The sequence below is a fragment of the Anoplopoma fimbria genome, chromosome 5, assembly GCF_027596085.1.
Source record: "Anoplopoma fimbria isolate UVic2021 breed Golden Eagle Sablefish chromosome 5, Afim_UVic_2022, whole genome shotgun sequence".
Taxonomy (NCBI): domain Eukaryota; kingdom Metazoa; phylum Chordata; class Actinopteri; order Perciformes; family Anoplopomatidae; genus Anoplopoma; species Anoplopoma fimbria.
Window position 1 is genome coordinate 270,535 of NC_072453.1, and position 27,719 is coordinate 298,253.

The window sequence follows — 27,719 nt, forward strand, 5'->3', positions numbered from 1 at the left end:
GGACCAAGGCGAACCTGAACCAGCCCTAACTATAAGCGCTATCAAAAAGGAAGGTCTTAAGCCTGCTCTTAAAAGTGGTGAGTGTGTCTGCCCCCGGACTGAAACTGGAACCTGGTTCCACAGAAGAGGAGCCTGATAACTGAAGGCTCTGGCTCCCATCCTACTCTTATATACTCTAGGAACCACAAGTAACCCTGCATTGATTGAGCGCAGCTCTCTAGTTGGGTAATATGGAACTATAAGTTCCTTAAGATAAGATGGTGCCTGGCCAGTTAGAGCTTTGTAGGTAAGTAAAATAATTTTAAATTCTATTCTTGATTTAACAGGGAGCCAGTGCAGAGAAGCTAATACTGGAGTAATATGATCTCTTTTCTTAGTTTTTGTTGGAACACGTGCTGCACCATTCTGGATCAACTGTAAAGATCTAAGAGACCTATTAGAGCAGCCTGATAATAAGGAGTTACAGTAATCTAGTCTAGAGGTAACAAATGCATGAACTAGTTTTTCTGCATCACTTTGAGACAGGATTTGCCTGATTTTCGCAATGTTACATAAATGAAAAAAGGCTGTCCTTGAGATCTGTTTTATACAAGAGTTAAAAGACAGATCCTGATCAAAGATAACTCCAAGGTTCTTAACGGTAGTGCTGGATGCTAGAGCAATGCCATCTAGAGAAACTATATCGTTAGATAATTGATTTCGAAGGTGATCTGGACCTAGTAGGATAACTTCTGTTTTTTTATCTAGAGTTTAACATTAAGAAGTTACAGGTCATCCAGGTTTTTATGTCCGTAAGACATGCTTGAAGTTTAGAGAACTGGTTAGTTTCGTCTGGCTTAATTGATAGATATAACTGGGTATCATCTGCATAACAATGAAAGTTTACTGAGTGTTTTCTGATAATATTCCCCAAGGGAAGCATATATAAGGTAAATAAAATAGGTCCAAGAACAGACCCCTGTGGAACTCCGTGACTGACCCTGGTTTTCATTGAGCTTTCATTGTTTACATACAAACTGAGATCGGTCTGATAAATACGACTTAAACCAGCTAAGTGCGGTTCCTTTAATGCCTATTAGATGCTCCAATCTCTGTAATAGGATTTGGTGATCAATGGTATCAAATGCAGCACTAAGGTCTAGCAATACAAGTACAGAGACAAGTCCTTTGTCTGAAGCTATTAGAAGGTCATTGGTCATTTTCACCAGTGCCGTCTCTGTGCTATGATTCACTCTAAATCCTGACTGAAAATCCTCAAATAAACTATTGTTATGCATAAAGTCACACAGCTGATTTGCTACTGCTTTCTCAAGGATCTTAGAGAGGAACGGAAGGTTAGATATAGGTCTATAGTTAGCCAACACCTCTGGATCTAAAGTAGGTTTCTTAAGAAGAGGTTTAATTACAGCTAGTTTGAAGGCCTGTGGTACATGGCCCGTTAGTAAAGACAGATTGATAATTTCTAATAAAGAATTGCTAATTAAAGGTAAAACTTCCTTAAGCAGCCTAGTCGGAATCGGGTCTAAGAGACAGGTGGAAGGTTTAGACTTAGAAATAGTTAAAGTCAATTGTTGAAGGTCGATGGGAGAAAAGCCATCTAAATATATTTCAGGTTCTACAGCTATGGATCGATCGGTACTGGTTGAGGGCAGTAGATTATAAATTTTTTCTCTAATAGTTAGAATCTTATCATTAAAGAAGTTCATGAAGTCACTACTACTGAGGTTTATAGGAATACACGGCTCAACAGAGCTGTGACTCTCTGTCAGCCTGGCTACAGTGCTGAAGAGAACCCTGGGGTTGTTCTTATTTTTCTCTATATTAACCTCTGCACTATTTCATGTCTAAGATTTGATGTATATTTTTAGTTGGATGGTTTTGGTTTGGAGGACCCTGAGATCTAGGATTTTTTAAATAACTTGAACTTGGAAATAGGAAGTTGTCCCCTCTTAGTTCTGACTGTTGGAGTTCCATCCACAATGGGACATCTGAACAAAGTAAAACAGGGACCCAACTAGTTTACCAAAACAAGGGATTTCTGAAGTTCTGAAAGTTTACCATTAAGGCCGATTTAAAGATTAAAGGTAAGACATAATTGAGCTGACATCTCAATCCCTGGAAAGCATCCAAACTGCATTTTAAAAACATGATCCTCAACTGTCTCCCGTACTTTACTATATTTTAAAAAACGCGTCATTAAAAAAGAATGAGGAGCAGAAGGATGGGGGAATCCGATTTAAAAAAGTGGCGAGTGATTTCCTTCCCCACGCCAGCACAACACAGATGCCACTGTCAGCTGAATAACAATCCTATCCGGAGTTGAAATAGAATACACTATTGTGTGCTTCCAGGAGAATGTAACCTTTGAAAGGCCCTCCTTACGAGGGCCCACGTGGTGAGAAAGAGATACCAGATGAGACTTGACGGGTAAAAGCATTTGGGTCCAAAGGGACGGGACAGTCTGCAGGGATGTTCCTCATTGATGTGGGAAAGTGGCACTTGAAGAAAGCAGGCGGTGTATGGTATTGATTGCCCGTCATTCTCTACCTCCTGCCCAGCCTTTGTTACTCGCAACATCACAGGGGCCACAAGCGGGAAGGGATGAATGGAGGAAAATCATAGCTTTAAGTTCTTCAAACACCACAACACCTTGTGACAAAATTCTGGATTTTTAGAAGCCCGCGCCAAAGAAAATAACAGGCACAGTAATAGACTTGGTGTTTCCTCGCGCAGAATGTATCTTTTCTCCCCAGCTAGTGGCTGCTGAGCTTCACAGTAGTGGCTTCCGTTTTAATTAAATTTTACAAAAATATCGTACACTAAGCCCTGTTATTGACGAGAGGGATCAATAGTGTACTGTATGTGCTTGCCAGAATATAGAATTACATGTGTTTGACAAATATCTGTATTATCCAGTATATTAACTTTCCAATTGTTTATTGTACAAGGCTGGTATTATTCTGTGTATTTCTTATTGCCAAAGAATCCTATGAAAAGACCAAAGCCGTTTCTCAATACTTTCCAACTTCCCTAAGCCCATTTATTTCTTCTGAAGACGTAGGGCTTATGGGGGTGCAATGGTGGCATGGGGGTTAAAGGTTAGGTTCACATTTTTTTCAAGTCTGTCTTCATCATTAGCCACGTGCTCATATATAAATTGAAAATGGTCAGTGGATGGTTTGGTCAAATATCACAGACTTTCACCTGTCCGTTTCCCGTGTGAAACCAACTTGACTTTTGTTACTTAACTTATATAACGCCGCTTACATAGCTCAAGGAACAAGCGCATTTATTTTACCTAACAAATATACCTTTTTTTTTTTTACCTTAACCACTTTCCCAAAGCCTAAAAATGTACCTTTGTTGTCTAAACCTAACCAAGTAAACCTAAAACCTAAGTAAAAATTAGTTGGAAGTTTAACCTGAAAAGAGACTTCAACATGGAAGTTTATTTTGTAAAGACACTATGGATGTCACAGGGGAAACTCTACAATTCACAGTGTTACAGGGAACTCTACGTTTTACTTTTCCTGAACATGGAAGTTTATTTTGAAAAAAGATACAATGTATATACCAGGGAAACTACGTTTTCTGTGAACATGGAAGTTTAATTAGAGAAGACACTATCGATGTAACAGGGGTAAGTCTATGTTTCCTGTGAACATGGAAGTTTATTTTGAAAAGACACTATTGCATGGAACAAGCGAAAAACGGACAAAACTGACTCTAGTGGGGAACCTAGAGCGTCATCATTTGACGCTTAGAGACCACTCACCAAGCCTCTGCGTGTGACACGTTCATGACTGTTTACATGCAAAAAAAAGTGCAATATGTGAGATGCACCAAAAGTATGAACAACGCCGAATTTTCGTGAAAATGATGAATAACGCAGAATTTGTTGTGAAAATTATGAATATCTCAGTGAAAAAAATAAATAAAAGACTTATATTAAACTATGCAGTGTAAATATGTGGGACTAATGCTCTGCTTTTGGTAGGAAAAGACGTTTTTTTTCCTTTTCTGCATTGCGCGGTTTTCATCAATCCACCCTGCCCGCGAGTGTGCGCGCATCCGCTGTATTTGGCCGCGCGCGTCGCTGCTCCTCGTGCATCCCTGATAGCGCCGCGCGCAAAGCCAGACCCGCAGACCCGCATGGCATCGCTGGGGGCCCGGTGCCAGACTGAAGCAGCCGGCAAGACCGCCACTGCGAGCCGTCAGTGAGGACACAACAACCGGCCGCCGGAGAGCACCGGTCCTCACGTTTGGAGTTGTATTAGTTCACTGCTCATTATCATCGATTCCACTGAGGACAGATGGTCGTTTTCTTATTTTGTATGCCAAGTTGGATGCTTTCATCTTTTTCCAACTCTCTACTTTTAATTCTCAACACAGAGTCCGTTTCCAGGTCGGATCATTCTCGGAGTTTCCTGCCCCGAGCTCTGTTTTCTGTGCCGTGAATATTTGTCTCCAGTTGCTGTAAGTGTGTTTTCCCCCTCTCATTAAACCAACACCAGGCTAACATCTGCGCTGTTAACTTCGCAGAATATGCTTGTGTGTGTGTGTGTGTGTGTGTGTGTGTGTGTGTGTGTGTGTGTGTGTGTGTGTGTCCTTGGTGTTTGGTGGTGGGATGATGGCGAGCAAAGCAAACATGGCATCAAGCTCGACACAGTTAGCCGGAACATGAACGGAAATCAGGCAAATGTATGTTACAAATTAAAAGCACAGATTAAAGAAAGCCGTGACAAGAATTACAAATGGGAATGTGTAATCGCTCAGTGTGATAATGGGGGTTATAATAATGTTGTCAATGCTTAAATCAGTAGCAAAAAATAATGGAAGTCTTAAATGTAATAATCTGGAATCAAAGTATTATAGACTATTCATTATTATTATTATTATTTGTCGTCATTGCCAGATGGGATGGGGGGGCATGGTAATGGGTTGACGTTCGAAGTCAACCCTTCCGAAGCTTTAATTTTGATAATCCAGAACCGGAAGTCTCGGTGTCACTCCGCGCCGCTCGACGCTCGAGTCTGGACCGGAGGTTTGCCACTTGCCGATGCGAGTTTTCTGAGTTGCGAGGCTTCTCCGGTTGTTAGTCCGACCCCACCTCATCAAACTGTACTCTCTCTCTCTCTCTCTCTCTCTCTTTTCCACACAGACATCCCCACGCGCACGACCATGCGCGCCTCTCCCCGGTGAGAACAGGATGCCCACTCTGTGAAGCCTCGCCGGGCAGGATGGACGGATGGATGGGCGGACATGTCTAAAGGCGCACTGGAATAACACAGCGAGCTGAAAAGAGGATCAGCGTCCTTTCTCGGCTGTTTTTGTCTTGGAGTTCATTTTTTTCCCCCCCCCCCCCTCGCCACCACCTATCTCTGGAATTGTTACATTCAGTGGCGCAACATTTTTTTTTCTTTCGGCTTTGATCACCTGCTATGCGTCTGGCGTGGAACACACCTGGTGGAAGGTGTGCAGCGGGGTCCAGCCCGAGACAACAGGACATCCGCAACTGAAGAGAGAAATAGAAAGAAAAGAAAAAAAAGAAGCCCCGTTTTCTTCTTTTGAATCTTTCTCTACTCTGTGCGTAATGCACGTGGAATGAAGACAGAGGATGGATATCATTTGGGAAATACTGATTATTCTTCACGCCAACGTGATCGTCTGCATATCAGGTGAGCTCATGGGCGTCGATGCTGTCTCTTGGGGGCAGGTGCGTCGGATGGATGGCTGCGTTACTTTTTACTGATTGATTTTGTAAAAATGATTGGGATTGAGGGTGGTTTATAGGTGGGGGTGGGGGGGGGGATGATTAATTTATATATAGGAAATGCATGTCGGGCAGGTGGAGAGAGAGAGAGAGGAAAACTGCGAAATGTTACCTCCAGGTTGTGTGCACGGCGTGATATAACCCTGCTCTTTTTAATCTTTGGTTATAGATATATCAGGTGTGTGTGTGTGTGTGTGTGTGTGTGTGTGTGTGTGTGTGTGTGTGTGTGTGTGTGTGTGTGTGTGTGTGTGTGTGTGTGTGTGTGTGTGTGTGTGTGTGTGTGTGACTCAAGACAGTCGCCGTGTAGCCTCCAGGACTGGATCTGGATGCGCAGGCTTCTGACGCACGCGTGACATGGGTGGGCTTTTAAAAAAAAAAAAAAAGCAAAGCACAGTGAACATTATGGATCATGTGTTTTGTTGCCCCCCCCCCCCTCCTCTCCTGAAGTTATCATCAGATGAAGCCGCTGTGCGCCCCGGGGAGCGACGCGGCGCTGTGTGTAGGTCATGCCGCGTGTGCGTCCGTGCGGCAGGCAGCGCGTCGCGGTGGGGCCAACGCGTCTCTCTCTCTCACTTCGCTGTGGTTCAGCGGATGCTTGACTTTAACAGGCCGATGTAACAAACGCGCTCCTGTTAAGTGTGTTTGAAAAGTGAGTCTTGTTTTAAAGGAAACGTGACAAAGTTTCACCCCTTTGCCAGTGTTAAAAATGCAAGAGTTTATTATTATTTTTTTTTTTTAAATCAAGGCAGATTTTTGTGCCCACGAAAAAAAGGCGACATTTGGGAAATGTATACAATTATAACACCGATTGAGACTTTCTCAAATGTGTGTGTGTGTTTTTTTTTTTGCATCCCATCTTGTAAGATATATAAATCTACGAATCACTCCAGTAAACATGAGCAGATTGTCCTTGTCCTCCTACAGACCCACAGGTTTAGGTGAGTGTGGTTTATGTGACCACATCGTGCGTCACTGGCTTAGCCCCACCCAACAATCTGCTTTATTCCTTAAGAATATGTTTTACTAACCAACCAGGAGCAAGATAACCACAAGATTTATAGTGAGTCATTTGGTTATGGTGTTACGTTCATGGCCTTTATTGAAAATAGTTTCTATGCTGTATGGTCGTTCTACTGTGGCCTATAATAACCGAGTGGGAATTTAACTGTTCAAATACTTTAAACCATAATTTACTCAGCTGTTCATACTGTTTCTCACTTGTGTTTCCCCCAAAACACCCCAAAACCCAGCTTACGTAATGAAAATGCACTTTGTCTTTTATTTTATTTTGTCCCGTCATTTAAACTTTTAAATACTGCTGCTTTTATTTTGAAGAAAAAACCCTTTCGAAGAAAGCGACGCACGGAAAAACTGCAGGTGTGTCGTACCTTTGTGTCTGTTCGTCACGTGATCGATAAGGTTGGTCTATATCTGGTTTCATACTGTGGTTACTACTGAGTCACGGTATGTTGTAGTTTTGTAGTTTTGCTTACTTGCATGATAGAGGCCGTGTGCTAGCAAGAATGCTATGTTTTCACGTCATGCTGATGAGCAATTAGCGTCGCTCGTCGTGTCCTCCGAAGAAACCTCGCAAGGAACACACACTTATTATCCTAATTCAGTTTAGTTGAATTGGGATGCGTGGAGCAGCATTTTAAGTGTGAATTTTTTTTAATTTTATTTTTTGTTTAAAAAAGTAACTGTAGTACAATAGATTACAGCCCATAATGGTATAAAAATGAAAACATATATATATATATATATATATATATGTATGTATACTGTATGTGGAGTTGGTGTGTCTGCCTGTGAAACACTTTACTGCTAGGTGTTATATAAATAATCTTTATTATTATCAACCAGCACAAGTTATGTTTTTAGATTAAAACTTTATTGCACAACATGAGACTTATAGCCTACAATCGAGCGTTAAGTATTACAATTACACAGAAGAGTAAGATCTTCTACAATTTATTTTTTTTTTGTCAAATCTAAGAGCCAATCAGCTCTCTGATCGAGCTGATTGGCTGATTGAAGGAGCCTAACATTTTCTTTCTTTATTTACGTGATGTTCCACTTTAAGAAAAATCAAATAAAACATTCAGTTTGGTTTTCTTCTTTGCTCGCAAGGTGTGTTTACAGTATTTTCTTTCGGAGCTATATTCCAGTAAAAGAGCGCGAGAGTCAAGATCTTGGGGTGTTTTTCTTTTTCTGTTTTTCCTTCTTCAAAATATATATTTTTTTAAATGTTTGAGCTTTAGCACCGTAGAATAAAAGGCATCGACTAATCACGTTGACTTGTGCCTATTTTTATAACACAGGGCGTTCTGTCGTCAGAACCGACTTTATTATTCCTTTCAACTTTGACATTTTCGTGTTGTTTGTTCATCACGCCCCTTGTGTTGGAACATCTTTTGACAGAAATGGAGGTGTGGAGTTTAAGCAATGAGGCAGGGTAGGTCCAATGAATGATGCTATTGAGCTGCATTATGGGAAGTGTAGGATCTGCTGTTTTTTAAATCAGACTCACACTATGCAAACCAATAATATCTAGGCCTGTCTTTCTGCTGCTTCCATTTTGACTGAATCTGTTTCGTCACAAAAGACAATGGATGTAGTTTAGCTTCATTTTGACTTAGTATGTGGTCATGGCTCTCAGTTTAGCAGCGTATTTCAATTCTTCTGAGCACTTTCTGGATTTAAAGGGACGATCAAAAGCTCCAGCACAAGCGAGTGAGTGCTTCTTGAGCAGAAGTTGTGCCGTGAACTGCCGCCTCAGTAGTCAAGAATTAATTGTCATGCTCAGTATCTCGCTAGACTTTTCTATCCTTTTATCCTGGCGGTTGGAATCCACTTTAACGAGACATCTTTTCCCGCTCTGCTTATGCCTCGGCTTGGTCCCGCTTTTGGTCAGGGGACTCGAGTAGAAGTAGTAGAAGTATTCATGTGGACATGCTGATTATATTCAAAAAACAAAAACACTAGCCTGTTTGCTGTGTGTCATTTGTACTTGTCGTGTGAGTCACGTCTTCCAGTGAAAGCCTTCCTCTGGTGATGCTATGGGAATGTATGGAGCTCAGCCAATTGTTACCACGTAGCTTGATTGTCAGGTGAAGCTCTGCGGGGATTGATAATGCAGCGAAACCAGACTTCAAGGCAAGGCTATAATCCCCCACAGTCGAGCGTGGACCGTGGACATGAAAGTCTCCTCAATGCCAAGAGTCTAATCTGTGATGTAATCAAGAGGCAAAGCTTGGCTCTGCTCCAGTGACCGTGAACGGAAGACCCGACTCCCACGGACGCAGAGGCGGAACCCTTAGTTGATTTCCTGAAGACAATGAGCTACAATCGTTATTCTGAAAGGCTTTCAAAGTCTGACACTATGGCCATGTCCCATTTCTGATATATCAGAATCAACTTTATTGGTCAAGTATGTGAACGCATCAAAATAATTGGACTCTATTATGGACAGAATGTATATTCTATCTTTATAATGTTTCTGTAAATTGTTCACAAATACAAATAGTGCAAAGGAGTAGTATTTAAAAAGATTAATATATATATATATATAAACCCTCTGAGACTTGCGGGATCGCTGGCTTTCCCAGTTTTGCTGGTATATTTGTGGAATGCAAGATCGCAAATGGTGCAACAACCTTTTTCTTTCAAAGGTGAAGAAAACGGTGAAATAATAAAACGGTAAACATGAAAGGAAAACAAATGTAATCCCAAACATGATCATTGTTCAGATCCAGGATGCTCATCATCACTCAAAACAACAGCATTGTTGCTACCACGAACTCAGGGAATTAATCACATTACATTTACTAATTAAACTACATTATGTTGCGGGTTAACATTGTGAACTATTGTGAACATTTATTGTGAACCAATTAAAATACTATTGTGAAACAATAAACACACGTTTTTCTTTTTTCTTTTCCTTGTGTATCTTCCACTAAATTGCCAATACAGTGAAGAGGTAGAATCATATTTTCAGTGGTGTTCCCTCTTTATTTTTTAATGAAGTCGTTGGCTGTCGTGTCGTGTACAACCTTAAATGGTTTAACAGACGGGTCTCCTGAGGTAAAGACGTTGGCTTGGAGAGAGAAGAGCAGTGGGGAGAGCACAAATCCCTGTGGTGCCCCAGTGCTGATGTAAATTGATGGAGGGTTGCTCAGAGACCGGGATGACGGCTGAGTCTTGTTTTCCAGCTTTTCAGCATAGCTCCTCTTTGCCACTCTGATGGCTCTAAATCAGCGTGTTTCTGTCCTGGCTGTACAGGATTCTGTCTACACTTCTGTAGGCCTCCTCCTTGGCCTAAATATGTTGTGTATAGCAGATTTAATTAATGAGCTACCAGGACTTGAACATGTAAAACAATGAGTGGAAACACATTGCTCTAGAGCTCTTTGTATTGTTCCAAAGTAGTCGCAACAAAAAAAGACCACCTCATTTATCTCATTTTGTCTGTAATCTAAGTCTGTGGAGTGATCAGGTCATTATTTCTGGACAGGAAATGCTGCTGTAGAATTTTTGCAATGTAATTTTGATGCTTGCAGCACCACACACCAAATTACCCTCAATCGTATTGGGTCGGAGGCAGAAATCTGTTGCTATCGTAAGGCCCGAAGTCAGAGGTCAAGTGGTCTGGGGATTTTTCACCACCACTGTTTCCCGTAACATTTTGACCGTTTTGCCCCGGCTGTAAATAACTCCAGCGGGGTGGCCCTGCCAGACCCGATGTTAATGAAGGGTCAATCTCATCTTGGGTCTGCAATCTCTGGAGCCTCTCCCTCCATTCTGATTTGTAAACATCTTTTTTTTCCCCCTTATTTTTTCAGAGAATAGCGGTTTGTTCATTTGTTCACCTAAAAACACAGAAATGGGAAATATAGGGAAGCAATTATCTTGTTGCTGCTATTTCATTGCGGATCGCTAATTTATAAAACATGGTTTCATGGTTATCTGACAATGGTGCTTTGATGTTCATATAGAATGCTAGAAGCTGAACCTCCTCCTCGGCCTCTGTATTATTCCATGTCTGTTTCATCTGTGTCATATTCAGTCAGCACTGTGGGTTTCAACGAAGCCTCATATCTAATGCACGCAATGTTTTTTTTCTCCATACATCTGTCTATTAGGTATTCTACAGAGGCAGCATGTATAAATGATAAAAATAACGCAGTGTAATTGATGTAAAGCAGGGTCGGATTGACCCACTATGGGGTCCAGGGGCAAAAGGGACCCCTGTTTTTATGCTCTCTGTGCTATTATAAAACCAGGGCTGGGCAATACCACAACATATAGACGTATAGAAATACTTTCCTTGAATATGAGTCAGTCAAAATTTTATAAAATACAGTATTACCCAACACTTTGGCACTCCCAACTCTTCAAATACTGAGGGTTGGTCATAGGAACTATGTTTAAAACTATGACGCTCTAGGTTCCCCTCTAGCGTCAGTTTTGGACGTGGCAGGGATGGCGTGTCAGTTTCTGCTTGTTACATGCGTAGTGTCTTTTCAAAATGAACTTCCCCTTTCACAGGGAGCATGCTGTTAAATGCAGTTGTCTTTTCAAATGAACCTTCCCTTTCGACAGGGAACGTACAGTTCACGCTTGTAACGTGCACACAGTCTCTCTGAATAAACTTTCAACGTAGGTTTTCTCAGTTGTAAGGTTTACTTAGATCGAGGCAGCGATAGGCTTAGGAAAAGATAGTAGTTTGGGGTTAAAATAAGGACTTTTTTAAATGTAAAATAAGGACGTTTTTTTAAGTAACTGGCTTTAGTTAAGTACGTAAGTCACGTAGCGTAACTAAGGTAAAAGTAGTCAAGGTTGTCTTTGTTCCACACGGGATGCGAACAGCTGTCTCGTGGGTGAAAGTCTTGTGTGACCTGTCCGACCAAAGAGAGACCTTCTGGCTTTTTATACCACGTCAGTCACCCTACCGTGTTATACTGACGCAGATGAGTTTATATTGGAGTAAGTTAAAAGCCTGTCGCATTCTAAAGAGGTATACGTAGGCATCAAACGAATGGGACTGACAATCGGTTAACATGGTTTCATGGTTTCATGGTTACCTGACAATGGTGCTTTGATGTTACACAGGCCTACATATATAATGCTAGAAGCTGAACCTCCTCCTCGGTGTCTGTATTAATCCATTTTGTCTGTTTCATCTGTGTCATATTCAGTCAGCACTGTGGGTTTCAACAAAGCCTTTTTTTCTTTCACATGATCTTGAAATCCAATTCAATAATAGCCATGATGGAGGAAGCCTCATATCTAATGCACGCAACGTTTTCTGCCTTTTTCTCTATACATCTGTCTACAAGCTATTCCACAGAGGCAGCATGTATGGATGATAAACATAAAACAATGTTCTGGGTGTAAAGCAGAACCAGGACCTGTTGGGGCCCATATTGGCGTGTTTATGCTCTTGTTTTTCTTTTCAAAATAGTGTTTTATCAAATAATATATTTCCCACAACACATTCGCACTCCCAACTCGTCAAATACAGAGGCTTGCAGTGGTCCTACGCTTAAAGCTAAGACGCTCTAGGTTCCCCTCTAGCGTCAGTTTTGAACACGGCAGGGATGGCGTGTCAGTTTCCGCTTGTTCGTATTGTCTTTTCAAAATAAACTTCCCTATTCACAGGAAACGTACAGTTCTCGCTGGTTACATGCACACAGACTCTCTCAATAAACTTCAAACATAGGTTTACTTAGTTTCTAGGTTAACTGGGTTCAGATTTAGGCAATTAAAGTACTTTGGTTAGGCTTTGGAACATATAGTGGTTTGGGGTTATAATAAGGACTTTAAAGAATACATAAAATAAGGAAGCTTGTTACGTAACTACTGTTAGTAAAGTACGTATGTTACGTCACAAAACTAATGTAAAATAAGTCACGGATGTATTTTTTTGCACACAGGTCATGAACAGCGGTCTCCTTGGTGAAAGTCTTGTTTGTGTGACCCATCCAACCAAAGGCCAAAGCATCACTGTCATGATCCTAAATGTCCCTTAGCCGTTAATTGACTTAAATTATGTTCATTTTGTGAAAGAATTAAGAGCAATAATTCGCATTATTTATTGGCAGTTATTCAGTGTTAGTTTAAGCTTCTATGGTTAGAGCTTCAGTTCTTCTGAGGGAGATATACCTTGAATGCCAACAAGTATTGAGTGAACTGTCTTCCATTATGAAAATGATCAGGCTGCATTTATGCTGGATCTGTGCTCTAATGATCAGAAATTCAGACCAACCAGATAAACAGAAAAGTCTTGCTGTGGAGGAGGGGGAAAAAAGTATCGATTTTTCAATGGACTCCAGTTGTGGCTCGATCTATAAAGACTTGTCGTGTGTGCTTTTTACGCAGTGTATTTCTTTTCTGGCTAAAGGCCAGAGCAGGAATATGTTTGCCGCTGTGCCGTGAGCACACATTCAGAGGGTTTCTACCTCTCCTTTTCCTGGCATCTCTTTTTCCCCCGCAGTATTTGTTTGCCTCCCCTGCTCAAAAAGCCAGTCCTAAACAGGATTTCACACTAGGTGCCAGGTAAACAGCTCTGTCTGCCGTTCTCCCATCTGTTCAGACACAGAGTTCCCTTTTTTTCCTTCCCTCTTCTACTTTGCCTTAACATGTCCTCAGCAAGATATCCTTCTATTCCTGCACTGTGACAGAGTGGTAAAAACGTGATGATTTATCTTTTCTCTACCTTGTTGTATTTAACTGAAGCAATGCCTTTGCTCGACTGCTGGTGTTTCTGCTTGCAATTTTGTAGAGAACCAGAGCACAGTTTGATTGCAACCAGGCAGGTCGGAAAAGTGAAGTGTCGTAAACTTGCAGTCTCTCTACTGGCCAGCAGGGGGAGACTCTTCCGGTTGCAAAAAGAAGTGGTAAACATTGTAAACATGAGTTTATGGTCTCAATCTCTAGTTTTAAGTCTTCTTCACTACAGCATGATGTTCATTTAGTAAATTACCAATACCATTTAAAGTCAAACAGACCATAAAGCGGTGTATGCTTTACGGTCAGGTCACTACCTCTACCAAAGCGATAAATGGCGTCTCTATGCAAATCCTCCGTATTGGCACCTCAGTTAGCTGGTTGCAAAAATTCCAAGATGGCGACTGCCAAAATGCTGAACTAGAGGCTTCATAACAGCAGTCCACAAACCAATAGGTGACGTCACGGTGACGACATCCACTTCTAATATACAGTCTATTGTTGAAACATAAGAATAAACAGCACCTAGCAACAAAACTGAACTATGTAAACCAGCTTGTTTGACAGTTTAAAACGTTTTGGATGGCAGAGTCTTCAAACTAGGGATGCATGGATCCCACTTTTTCAGTCCTGATAACGAAACCTTGGCTTTGGGTATCAGCCAATACCAAGTACTGAACCAATATCAGTTTTAAATCAATAAGCTTTATACCTCACTGGGTGGAAGCAACTGGGATCATACTTTACTGTGTAAGACGACATCAGGCTTGACCCAAACTTAGATTTTTTTTTTAAACTTCGTACAACAAAAGTAACAAATGAATATATGTATACAAATTTGCTGACTTGTTATTTATTATTGAAATAATAAAGCGTGCACCTTGTTAAAAAAAAAAAAGAAAAAGATCTTCAAAATGATTTAGTCACAAAGGACCCACTCCCTATGTAGATATTAACAGCTCATTCCAAGGTAACAAAGACACAACCGTTGTTTATTTCAGGTGGTTATATTTTATTGATATATATTCCATTTCTGCGATTAGATCCCCCTTAATTCTACAAACTGGACCATTTTAAATAACTTCACTAGTAGATATTTAAGTGGGGAAAAGCAGTAAAAGAAAATGACTTCATTTTCTTTGTGGTCCCTATAGGAAAGCTTATTCCATACATTCTTCTTTAAAATGACTATGTGTCTAATGCTCATTTATTACACAGCTCTGAAACAACAAAGCAGTTTTCTCTGCATCCTTTTCACTTTTCTTGCTCTTTTGTTGCTGAGCATAAACAGGAATTGATCCTTTGTTCACATAACTGCAGGATTTACCCTGGCATGCCGTGAATAATTTTGCGGCGTCAGCTGTAGTGCTAAAACAAAAGTACTTTGCAAAAGGAGTGTCAGCTGGGCGTCCGTCATGTCTTCCTGTGCAAATTTGACAACCTGTTTAGGAGCTAGGATTCACTACAAGACAAGAGTGTTTTTCAGTTGTTGAACTCCTCCTCTTTCTCCTTCTTCTGCCTATACCTCTACCAGAGCAATGTACAGCGTCTCTACGTCAATCTTCCGCAGCCCAAATATGGTCGCTTCCGTACGTTGGTTTGAAAAAATCCAAAGTGGCGACTGCCAAACCGCCCAACATGAGGCTTCATAACGGCAGTCCACAAAAAAAACCTGCAAATCTCGCCCTGAATAAACCTTTTACTTTAACCAGAATTTTTTTGGACTTGATTGATTGGCATGTAACCAACAGTCACGTGGCAAAAATTCTGTGAAACTTCAACTGAACTGCAGGCTGCTGATCACAGAGCAGAGAGGAGAGGAGAGGCTGTAAAAATGTAAATAGTTCAACGTATATTGCATGTGGAGCATGTATTCTTTTTCCAACATTGGTAGCATTTGTGGACACTTGGAAACAAGTTGCATATATATATTCCATTGTTTGCCAATTTTGGAAAATAAATTATCAACGAAATTAAAGTTTGTTTTTTCTTTTTAGGATTTGTGGCATTATAACTGTTATACTGCACAGAATATATTACTGAGTTCTGTTCCCGTGCAGTGAAAATCAAGGCGGAGTAAAATATGACAGGAGCAGAAAGCGGCTCCACTTCCACTTCGCCAAACCTGATTTTGCGAGCAACTGTGACCACCTCAGATAATCACACTCCAGTCTCTGAGAAAAACAACCAAAAGAAAAAAAACATGCCCTCAGGGAAGCTTAGAAATGTAAATGGGATGATGAAATCACAGGGTAGAGGCCTGCGGCGTATTCGTGACAGTAACACGTGTCTCCATCCGCCCGGCCATATGCCACCGGGCAAACGACCTGCGGTACCGGGGAACGCCTCCAAGCGCTCCCTGCATGTTGCACAAAAACAGTGACACACGGTGCCCGCAGTGCGTTTCTGCACCGGTTTTCCTCTGCGTGGCCGTCTGGGTCAGTGTCGGTGTGTGCACGTCGCCTGTTTGCCAAGTCATTTTGAACGGCCTCCCGTTTCTACAACAGTAGAGGTGAAGAAGTTATTTCACTGGATCTGAGTACGGTCCAGAATGTGCTCATCCAGACTCTTTTCAAATCCCCTTCCTCAGTCTGCTTTCAACACTTGGAATGAGCCAATGTTCAGTGCCGTCCTACTTCATGATCTGAAAAATCAAAGCAAATATTTAAATAAAACAAACAAATCAGTTCTTAATCATTTGGATTATGTGTGTTCATGCAAATAACCACTATAGATGACAATAACAGAGCAAAATCGATCATATTTAGAGTTTTCAGACAGGATTCAAGATTTAATAAAGTCAATAAGAAGACCTCACAAGTACATAGTTGTGTGTGTGTGTGTGTGTGTGTGTGTGTGTGTGTGTGTGTGTGTGTGTGTGTGTGTGTGTGTGTGTGTGTGTGTGTGTGTGTGTGTGTGTGTGTGTGTGTGTGTGTGTGTGTGTGTGTGTGTGTGTGTGTGTGTGTGTGTGTGTGTGTGTGTGAGACACCGACCACCTTGCCTGTCCCCAAGCAGCCGTAGCTCATCACATCTGCTGCTCAGGAATTTGAAGTCTATCAACCAGCCGGAGTGAGACGACCTCCACGCCAGCTGTAATTTACCACAGGGAGAGATGGGATTGTGTGTGTGTGTGTGCTTGAGTGTGTGTTTGAAGCAGACAGAAAGAGCAAAACGAGTTAGACAGAGAAGAGGGAAGGAAGGTGGTGGTCACACAAAAAAAACCCAGTCACAACAGCGCCATCCAAATGCCCCAATTCACTCTCTCTCCGTCACACACACCACACAGGCCCCCGTCAGGGAAAATCTCCAGCTGCTAATCTGATAATCCTGTGCAGATGTGTGTCCCACAGCAGTAAGTAGGAATAGTGTGTGTTTGCGTGTGAGGGAGGGAGGCGAGCCCCCTGAATAATCCACGCCGGCGTTAACGCACTCCGCCATCACACAGCCAAGGCACAGCGTTGGGTCAGTTCAAAAGATGATGTTGTCATGGAGATAAAAGGCATGGGAAGCTATATTCATAGTGTCTTTGTAGTATTAACTTAGTATCATAGGCTGCTTAGTGGTAGAAAGGGGTCAGGTCATAATAACCTCTTAATATTTATATTGCTTTGAAAAAATCTCCTTCAAACTATATTTTGAATGCGGAGCAGTAACGTAGAGACGCTGTATAGAGCTCGGGAAGCGGCAGCTACCTGTCATTCACAGTAGGCCCGCCCTAAAGCATACTTTATGGTCGATTTGACTCTAAATGGACCATAATTTACTAAATGAACATCATGCTGTATTGAAGAAGACTTTAACTAGAGATTGAGACCATAAACTCATGTTTATAATGTTTACTGAGGGAATAAATCAAGTGAAGGTAGGGTCATTTTCACATAGACTTCTATACAACCTGACTTCTTTTTGCAACCAGAGGAGTCGCCCCCTGCTGTTCAGTGGAGATAATGCATGTTTGAAGACCTTTCTGCATCGGCTTCACTCGGCAGAGCCAGAGGTTGCTGCCTGATGCCGACTTAAAACCATCACGTGGCACATGTGTGTAAATGTGACCGGCAACAAAAATGTTATATATGTGACTGACTGGCAGTCACCGGTCTTGGCCGATATAAGTTGAAAGCAGTCCGAAAACTAAAAATAACCCATGTATTCACATTATGGCTGTTTTTAGTAGCCTAGTATTTAAAAAAAACAAGTGAGTTTGCAGTAAGTTTATTTTTAAATTGTGAAAACCAAGGCGATGGGGCCTTTTCGCTGCAGTCAGCATGAGTTGTGCTCTGAGAGATGCAACGATAACCTCAGAGTATTGTTTTAGAAAACGGACGCCACTGCTGCTCTCCAACAACCGTAAGACTCAGGGCATGATGGGAAAACAACCAGCTGTCACCTGATTAAAGAGCTGATTGACTCTTTTCAATATGTTCAGAAAAAGATCGATAAATATGTCGGGTTTACAAAAAGATGGTGAGATACTTAGATAGGGTTTCCAAAAGATTGTGAAAGACGTAGTTAGGTTTGGTAAAAGATTGTGAAATACGTCTTTGGGTTTGGGGAAAGATCGTGAGATACTTAGTTAGGTTTGGTCAAAATATTGTGAAATCGGTCATAAGGTTCAGGAAAACATTGTGAAATATGTCTTTAGGTTTAAGAGAAGATCGTGAAATACTTTCTTAGTTTTGGGAAAAGAACATTAAATCCATCATTAGAGTTTAGGAAAAGATCGTGAAAAACATTGTTGGGTTTACAAAAAGATCTTGAGATACTTAGTTAGGGTTTCCAAAAGTTTGTGAAATATGACATTAGGTTTGGTTAAATAGTGTGTAATACGTCTTTGGGTTTGGGAAAAGATGGTGAAATACTTTGTAATGTTTGGTAAAGGATCGTGAAATGCGTGATTAGGTTTCGAAAAAGATTGTCGTTTGGGTTAAATCATCTACGAAAGTGACGCTGCTTAAGCATGCAACTTGCGTGACCTCTCGTCTCCCATGGGGAAGGAACAGCGATCCCCTGGGATGGCGACCGCCTACAGCGTGATATTTACATGTGTCGCCACACTCTATTTCAGTCAGTCAAATCGCTAGCATGCTAGGTCGTCTTGGAGACCCAGCTTCCTGGGAGAGTTTAGCAGAATTATTCAATATCACTTCACTCCAAAGATAATGCGAACAAGTTGGCTGAAATACTGGTGCAGAGTGTGTGTTCTAATCAGAGACAGAGACAGACAGCCACTTCTCTCCTGCTCTCCTGAATACTCTTTGTGTAATAGAACACCACTCTGCTGAGCCAACTTTGCCTATTAGTGCAGACACAGTTCGTCTGAGCCGATATTGGATCACGTGTTTGGGACGAGAAGACCAAAACAATGCAATTATTACGATATTAAAGCTGCTACATGCAACCTTTTTAACGTTTGAATTATCAATCTGTTCATACCTGCTTTTGGTTGGCCTGAAAAGATATAGTCAGCGAGGTTTGAGGATGTGTAGAAAAAAACTAAAGATATAGTGGATTTGGGTTTACCTGCTGCCGCCTCGTCAGTGTTTGTTTTGGAGCCAGCAGACTTCAGGAGAAGAGATGATGTGAGCCCTCTCTTAGAGACCCGTCAGTCAAAGCAAACACAACCCCGAACATACCACTTTCAGAGCCCTGTTATCTTCAAAATAAGTTTCCGAACCGTCTCCACGACGCACTGCGGGAGGAGTAAAATAAGCAGTTCAACCGCAGCCTCAGGTGGGATAAAAAAAAAAGTACCGACGTCCTCCCTGTTTCTCCAGGTTTCCTTTGCAGTCAGCGCACAGATGGTATCATTTGAACGTGACAGAACCATCAATGCCTTTTGTACATCACTCATGAAAATGAGCATATGCCAGGACCTTAAAGATGCACATTCTTTAGATAAGAATCTGTTGTGATGAGAAATATTTTTGTTCACTTTTCTACATTCAGATTGGCCACTTTCAGACGTGTCACTTCACTCAGATACTAAGCAGTTTTTGGGGGCATTCCAGTTGTATTCATGTGTGACAACGTTCGCTCCCGTAGCTGCCATTTCACATAGTGAGACCAATTTTGGGGGGAAATTGCTGCAACAACTCCTGAGACTTAATAGAGCATGGGAATGATAAGAACCACTGGACACACACACTGTTGAGCTGCATATTAAAATAATCTTCAAGTTCACAGCTTGTAGGTGAAGTCCACAATTATGTTTCATCTACTGTTATCTCCCCCCTAAATATTCCCTGTCCCTCCCCTCCAAAAAAGAATGTTTTTTGTCACATGACTGTTGGTCTCCAAAGAGTCAATCATGGCTTCACAGGAGTGTCGAATTTAATGTTTTTTATAGTATCTGATTCCTTCAAACGGTTTATTCAGGGCGTGATTTTAAATGACACATGTAGAATAAAGTGTTTGTGATGGGCTATAACAATTTTTGGCTTCTATGGCTGCTTTTTCTGACAGAAGTGTTTGTCACATATGATGTGTTCAAGGACCATCTGAAGGATGGAAAATCTGGTGATCATGATGTTTTTTTACGGCTTCTGCCTATGATAAACAACATGGTTTTGGCGGTTGTTTGAATAAAAAACATGCTTTTCAATCCCACTGGCGGGTTTTGGGGTTAAGAGGGTTGAAACCAGAATGGGAATTAGTTTAAAGAGCTACATCAAGCGGAAGCTAGCTAGAGAGATAGCCACGGTTAAAGCTAAAATTCACTTTTTCACCCCCACGGTAGCACTGGGGCAGCGTATTGCACACTGTATTTTTCAGATAGTAAACCAATTTGGTTTGATTCTGTCTTCAGGGCTCAGATCTTTCAGAGGCTAACCCCCCCCTACATACAGCTGGGGCTATTAAAGGGAGGTGAAGGATAATTGTCTCATAAGTCAGTGAGCACAGCTGTTGGCAAGGTCAAGTTTCATTTACGGACGCATGTTGCTGCTCTCAATTTCGTCTCTGTGTCTTTTCCCAATCCGTCATCTCTCTTTTTCCCCCTCTTTTTCTCCGTCTGATTCTGTCCCTGTACCTGTCCCGCTCCCTGTCACAACCCCCCGCCCCCCCCTCCACCCTGTCTTTCTGCATGGTCGGGCTTCAGGGATCGTCTGCGCCCCTTCAATGAATATTAATGGAAGACTTTGGATATCATATGAAAATGAACTGTTTATTTACAGGGTCTGTTGCTCTCTTCTTTGGCTATTTTGGAGGTTGGCGGGGGTTGGGCTGGGTTGGCTGCCAAACTCCCGAGTATGAGTGTGAAATAGGCCGGCGCCGTGCTAAATAGGATTCGGGTCAGTAAGAGGCTGTGGCCAACTAGATCCGTCATACGGCTCTGCTGTGGTGTTGTTTTGAACGGGGAGATGATTGGAAGGTGTCTCAAGTGGTTCTGGGTTTGTCGCAGTGGTACATGCTGAATTTTGTATTACTGGTCCTTTTTATTATGTTTTGTTTTTTCAAATGGAAATGTCCACTCATCAGTTTTGCAAAAAGCAGCGATGTAGGTTTACCAGACTGTCTTATTATTTAGAAGTAGGGGCTTATTAATACTGCCATGTTTGGCAACTTAAAATGACCGTGGTTGTCAATGGAGTCCTGTGGCTTTGAAGAATGCGATGTAACCCCTTCAGTTCCCTGACCGGAAAGGGACTTTAATCAAGAAAGGACAAAGGTAAGAAAGAAGAAAGGATGGAAGGAAAAGTTAGGAATCATGTTAGGAAGGAAAAGAATAAAGAAGGACAGTAGGAAACACAGAAGGATGAAGATAATAAGGAAGGTTAAAAGGAAGATCCGTCTACTTTTTATATACAATATATGGAACATTACTGGTGTATCTAACGCAAGTAAAGAAAGACAGGCAAAGAGACAGAGGGAAATAAACCAAAGAGGAACTGTAATAAAACATTTATACAGTATATTAGACGTATAGCTGCTAGATAAACGTGTTGGAGTAGAATGTGTAATGTTTCCCTCTAATGCTGTGTGGAGAAATGTCTTTTTTTTTAAATGTTAATGCCAAACATCAGCACTTCAAACCATACTAAAGCACGATACCCAAGTAACACTGGGAACTTCAGCCCACGTTTTACAAGTTTCCAGTGCAAATGAGTTCACTACCAGACTTTTCTCGTATCCAGCGACGTCATCTGTCATAAAAAGTTTTCAATCATTCTCTTTTTTCCCCCCCATTTTAATTGGGGTTAGCTGTCAGAATCCGCTGACAGTGGAGACAGCCATATAAGTCTATGTGAGCGCTGACATTGTGACGGGCAAGACAGAGACATAAAGTACACATTTGCCTCGGGTCCAGAAATGTGCAGTTTGGAAAGAATTGACGATAAGAGCAGATTGTCATCTGCTGAGCCTGGACCGTCTGTGAGCCGCTATATTTAGAGTCCAGACGTGAAGAGAGTAGCCAACTGATGCTTACAAAAAAAAAAAAAAAAAAAAAAAACGGCTTAAACTTGGGTGTTTAAGTTTAGAATGGAGATGATTGATTTTTTTTGTCTCATTGACTTTCTTGCTGCACTATTGTTCTGTGAGCAATTCAACAGCCTTACATTTAAGCTATTGATTGGATAACTTTACATGACCTGCAGGGAAGAACTCAACACACACAACAACCCCTTCAAACTCTCAGCTAGTGAAATATGTCATGGATGTCTGATACCCGACGCACCACGGGAACCCTTTGCACCCGTACGAGAAGCAACTAACTCCAACGTAAACTCATCTACGTCATTATTAGACGCTCAGAGCGAGTTGCGTGGTATAAAGAGTGAGAAAGTCCATGTAGGGTGGAGGTTGGGTCTATAAAACACAGGACTTTCACCCAGGAGACGGCTGTTTGTGTCCCGTGTGAGACCGTTGACTTATTTTAACATACTTTTGTAACGTATCTTGCAAACTTAATTAAAATTGTACTTATTTAATGAAACAAGCATACTACACATATTTACACCAAAACCACTGTTTCATCTTAAGTGCCAACCATATAGTTTTGTTTTCTGAAACAAAAAAATTCAAAAGTCAACCTCTGTGGGAAGATTATTTTGCAAATACACTGCATACATGTAAGGATGGGGAACTGTACGTTTCCTGTGAACACGGAACATTATTTTGAAATCACACCAAGCTCGTAACATGCGTAACTTTATGTTTCCTGTGAGCACCTACGATTATTATGAAAATCCTCTATGCATGCTGCTATTGGAAACCGTACATTTCCTGTGAACACGGAAGATTATTTTGAAAAATACACTATATTCACATAATGAGGGGAAACTGTATGTTTCCTGTGAACACGGTAGATTATTTTGAAAATACACTTTTTGCATGTGAATACTTGAAACTCAAAATTTCCTTTTAACACGGAAAATTATTTTGAAAATACACGGTGTGCGTGTAATGAGCTCTACATTTCCTGTGAACACAAATGATCATTTTAAAATAACCTATTTATTTTGCCCATGCATGTGCTGGGTTCATAACAAAGCTCTCAAGAGTACAAGTGCATGACAAAGCAGGGACAGTATTCAGTGTGGCATTAAAGCAGTGGGATACCTTCACTCCAAACCAATGAAATCCTCTTTGACTGAAACTGACGTGTTGTGTCATCCGACGTCCAGCTTTTCCATCGGAACAGGAAGCTTTCCAAAAGCAAACGTCACTCATACAATCAACTTCAAGTTGGAAATGCGTATAGCCTTTTTGTATTAAATCTTTTTTTATTTGTGGATCATAAAGGACTCATTTTTCTCCAATACTGACACTTATTTATCTTCTATATATTCTATATTATAGATATTATATCTATATTATAGTCGCCAGGATACGTCACTTCATATAAAAGTGTACTCTCTTCTCCTGGAGTTGTTAAATCATAAAAAAAAGATTTTGCTTATGCACAATTAAGCCTCAATAGCTGTTTTTAAATTAATGTATTATGTGCAAATTTTGAAGTATCACATTATGGAAATGGAAGTAATAGTTTTTTACGCTCTGTGAAGGTGTTTTTTGCATTTGTGGAAAGCGAGTCAATGCACCAAATGGATTATTGAAATGCCTTCACCAAATAAGATCATCTCACTCACATGACAGTCAGCTCTTTCTGCCGTAGGCTTCTTCCCTGAATATATAATTAGATATTTGTTACTGCAGAAAGCATAAAGAATGTCAAATATTAGCTTACATGAAAGTAAAATTAAAACTTGCCCAAACGAAACACATTCCTCCCTCCATTTTTTCATCTCATAGATGGTTTCTCCTCTACTTGGTTTACTGTTGGATTACAGCCAACCACAGCGTTCCATACCAGTTGATGGAAACGCATCTAATTCTATTTTTCTTTTTGGCAATATTACAAAAGTTCCCTCAACCGTTTGAAGCGGGATGGAAAAGCATGTTTTTCTTTTAACAATCGCCAAAAACTACACCGTTTATCTTAGCCAGAAGCTGTAAACGCTGTCATAATCCTCAGAGTTTACATGTTTCTATGGATCCTACGCATCACATGTGACGAACGCTTCCGGCAAAAAAAAGCAACCGAAAAGAAACAAACCGTTGAAAAGTGAAAGTGCTGGGGATGCAGCAGCACGGAATTCTGTTCATGAACTGTCGTGTCTTTACTGAAGTCATGCAGCTGTAAGCGGTGACACTGCGTTCTCGCTGTTGATCGTTGAGCTAAAGACCGTTTCGTGCTCCGTGTCCTCCATGTGAGCCCACTGTGACTCGTCTGTAAGGGGCTCGTTGTTGGCGTCACAACATTTGAGTCTGTTTTTTAATGGGTTCAATTCCCGGGCCGGACAACCTTCTGTGTGGAGTTTGCATGTTCTCCCCGTGTCAGCGTGGGTTCTCTCCGGGTTCTCCGGCTTCCTCCCACAGTCCAAAGACATGCAGGTTAGGTTAATTGAAGACTCTAAATTGCCCGTAGTGTGGATGTGAGCGTGAATGGTTGTCTGTCTCTATATGTCAGCCCTGTGATAGGCTGATTCCAGGGTGAACCCTGCCTCTGACAGCTGAGATCGGCTTTTAACTATCCATATCCAGGGGAAATGTCATATTAACAAGCATTTAAAACAAACACATTTGAAAGTACTTCTTCTCCTTTATAAGCAGCATCCTCTCATCTTCTACCTCACGCACACACTACTTAATTGATAGTTTAAACGTCATGTGCCGTTATTGCTCTGTGCCTGTGCTGACTCTCTAAACAGCTCCGGGACCCAATAAAATGTAAAAATGGCGATCCATCAAACCCCCCCCCCCACCTCCTCCCACAGCGTCTCGGCTGCATTTCCCTTTATAGATTGGAGGCATTTCCTTTCTGCTGATGTCAGGAAGTGTGTTTTTGGGGCCACAGCCAGACATTGTGAGAAATGGGACGGTGCTTGTCATGCTGCTTGTGTTCCTCTCTCTCTGTCTCTGTCTCTCTCTCTCTCTCTCTCTCTCTCTCTCTCTCTCTCTCTCGTCTGATGAGCCACAGGAAGTGATTATGTCTCACCTATTGGCTGCTGCTGATGAATATATGGAGTCAGGAGTGAGCCACCACAATAACCACAGACTATTCATGTTGAATTAAACTGATCTTGAAGTGAACAAATAAAAGTATACTTACATATTAATTGCAGTATAAGACCTCCATTTATGTAAAGGCAAAACAACCGATCTCTAGGTAACACATTTCCTACTGCATCTTAGAATGAATCCATGTTGCCATGTTGTGAGATGGAATATACATAAACACAAGAGATGCATATTAATAAGTGACACAAAGTAATATTTGTAAGCATGAATCATGGATGAGTAATCCCATTACAAAAGAGAATGCTCATTCATGATTAAAGACAGATTAAAGATATGAATAAGTGATTTTGATCATTTATTGATCTACCTAATTGTATAATGTATTTTTAGACATTTTAAATGATCATTTGCAACATTGTACTAATATAATTGATACATTCGTGATAGCCTTTTGTGATTCCATTTTATAATGGCGTTACTCGATTTAAAGACAGATTAAGGAAATTAATAACAGTGGTTTAAAAAAAAAAGGAAAGAAGTCCAATTAGTTAAATTACATTTATTTTAATTGTTTGAAATGATCATTTGCAACATTGATATACTCATATAACTAATACATTCTTCATAGCCCTTCATTTTTTTTTGTGATTTCATTTTACAATGATATTACTCAATCGTGATATGAAGACAGAATAAGGAAATTTATAATAGTGGTGTGAAAAAAATACCGGTCGAATTAATTCAATTAAATATATATTTTACATGTTTAAAATGATCATATGCAACGTTGATATACTATTGTAATTAATGCATTCTTAATAACCTTTTAAAAATATATTTAAATTATTCACTGATATCCATTATTTATTAGTGGGACGTTGTGGACTCCATACCTTTAGTCGTACATTATCTGCTTTTCCATCGGTCACACTGTAAATTGCATTCATTCTCTTTCTCCTATTTGCCACATCCTCCATAAACAAATAATTCCATAATATATTTTCGCATTCGTCAACGTCGTTTTGTCGTAATTAGTGCTGCTGTTCCCGGCAACCGCTCCGTTTTCCCACAGGGATCACAAAAGGTTCAATTTACCTTTGCAGAATTCCTCACTGTAGTATCTCTGCAGCAATTTGTCTGAAGCCGACGGTGATAAAACTGTTTCACGTTCGGTCTAATTAGACTGAAATAACAGGGAGAGTGGGCTTATCAATCTAAAAAGGGTGCTTTATTCTTTTTTTTTTCCTTTAGCAGGGACGGCAGCTGTGTTATCTGAGGCTCTAGTGCAGTGAACGTGCAGCAAAGAGTAAAGAGAGATCTGTATATTTGTCAGTAGCTTGTAAGAGGATCATGTCCACAGGCCTGGAATCTCCTTTATATTATTACTTACAGCAGCTACAATCCCAAGGGCTCTGTCTTACACACACACACACACACACACACACACACACACACACACACACACACACACACACACACACACACACACACACACACACACACACACACACACAAATAACACTGTGTTCTACTGTTCTCTCCGACAACTCATTATTCGTCTTATCTCATAAAACAGGATGAAAACGCTGTGCGGTTTGACAAAGTGGTACACCACCATCACAGTGTATTTGCTATTCAGCAGTACGGATAGCTTTTTATGTAAATGAAACTGTACAGGGATGGTCAAAGAAAACATCTCTAGGTCTTAGGTTGCTGCTACTTTGTTCCAAGAAATCACAGTGAAAAAAAGAACAATGGCAGCCACTACCGGCCGTTATGCAAAAGGTTGTTATTACTAAAAAAGTTACAGGTTATATTTAGAATATCTTCTTTAAGTTTATCCTGCCACGAGACAGCTGTGGAGGCGAGAGGTAACAATTACACGCTACTGACCCATTAGAAGTTCATCTTACGGGCCTTGCACTCGGCACAGTCATTAACAACACTGCTCAAGTAGACTGCGTGAAACTGTCACTGTGCGGGAGGGCCCCACCTACATAAAGCTTCCTATACACGGGCCCCTGACAGCTTCTGGGCCCCTTGCAGCTGCACCGGTTGAACCCTCCACATTTACAGTGCCAGTGACGTCTGACTTCGTTACTCTTGTGTTTTATTTGAAGTGGAAACTGGGTTCAGTACTGGGCAGTGGGCCAGCCTGTCTCTAATGGTTCAGAGAGTCCCACTCACTGCTGCTGCTGCTGCTTGGTTGGCCAATGCACCGATTTCGACGCACTCCAGTCATAAGGTGGCGTTTACTTCGAGTTCTTTTACCATCAAAAGGGAGAGAGAGAACTTATCATTTTGAAAAACAAGTTGAAAAAGAGGAAGCATTTTTTTTTTCTCAGCGGGGGCCGACTGCTACATGGTGGCAGCGGAGATTGTCTTTTTTCTGACCCACCCCCTTCTGAAATTGAACCCTGTTCTGTAGTGTTACTGCGGCAGGGCTGTTTGGAGGGGATAGGAGAGGGGAGGAGGTGTTTTGCTAGAGGTCGGCCTTGACTTCCATTAAAGACAAGCGAGCAGGGTCGAACCCTCCTCCACCCCTCCATTAAGCCCCGCTCTGCTCGTTCGGCGAAATGAACAGGGGAAAGGAAAAAGTTGAGGTGTAAAAAAAAAAAAAAAAAAAAAAAAAAAAAAAAAAAAAAAAAAAAAAGAAGCAATATCCCTTGTCGGGGTAATTTTCCGTCACAACTCT

The 27,719-nt window shown here is 41.1% G+C and overlaps 1 protein-coding gene across 1 annotated transcript in view; it reads left to right on the plus strand.

Moving 5' to 3' along the window:
• The first annotated feature begins 4,244 nt into the window (after window positions 1-4,244).
• Window positions 4,245-27,719, plus strand: part of ca10a (carbonic anhydrase Xa) — a 204,910-nt gene continuing 181,435 nt past the window's right edge. Inside the window, exons 1-2 of the mRNA XM_054599350.1 lie at window positions 4,245-4,476; window positions 5,162-5,678. Of these exons, the coding sequence (XP_054455325.1) occupies window positions 5,618-5,678 (61 nt within the window). The 5' untranslated portion in view covers window positions 4,245-4,476; window positions 5,162-5,617. The remainder of the gene's footprint in view (window positions 4,477-5,161; window positions 5,679-27,719) is intronic.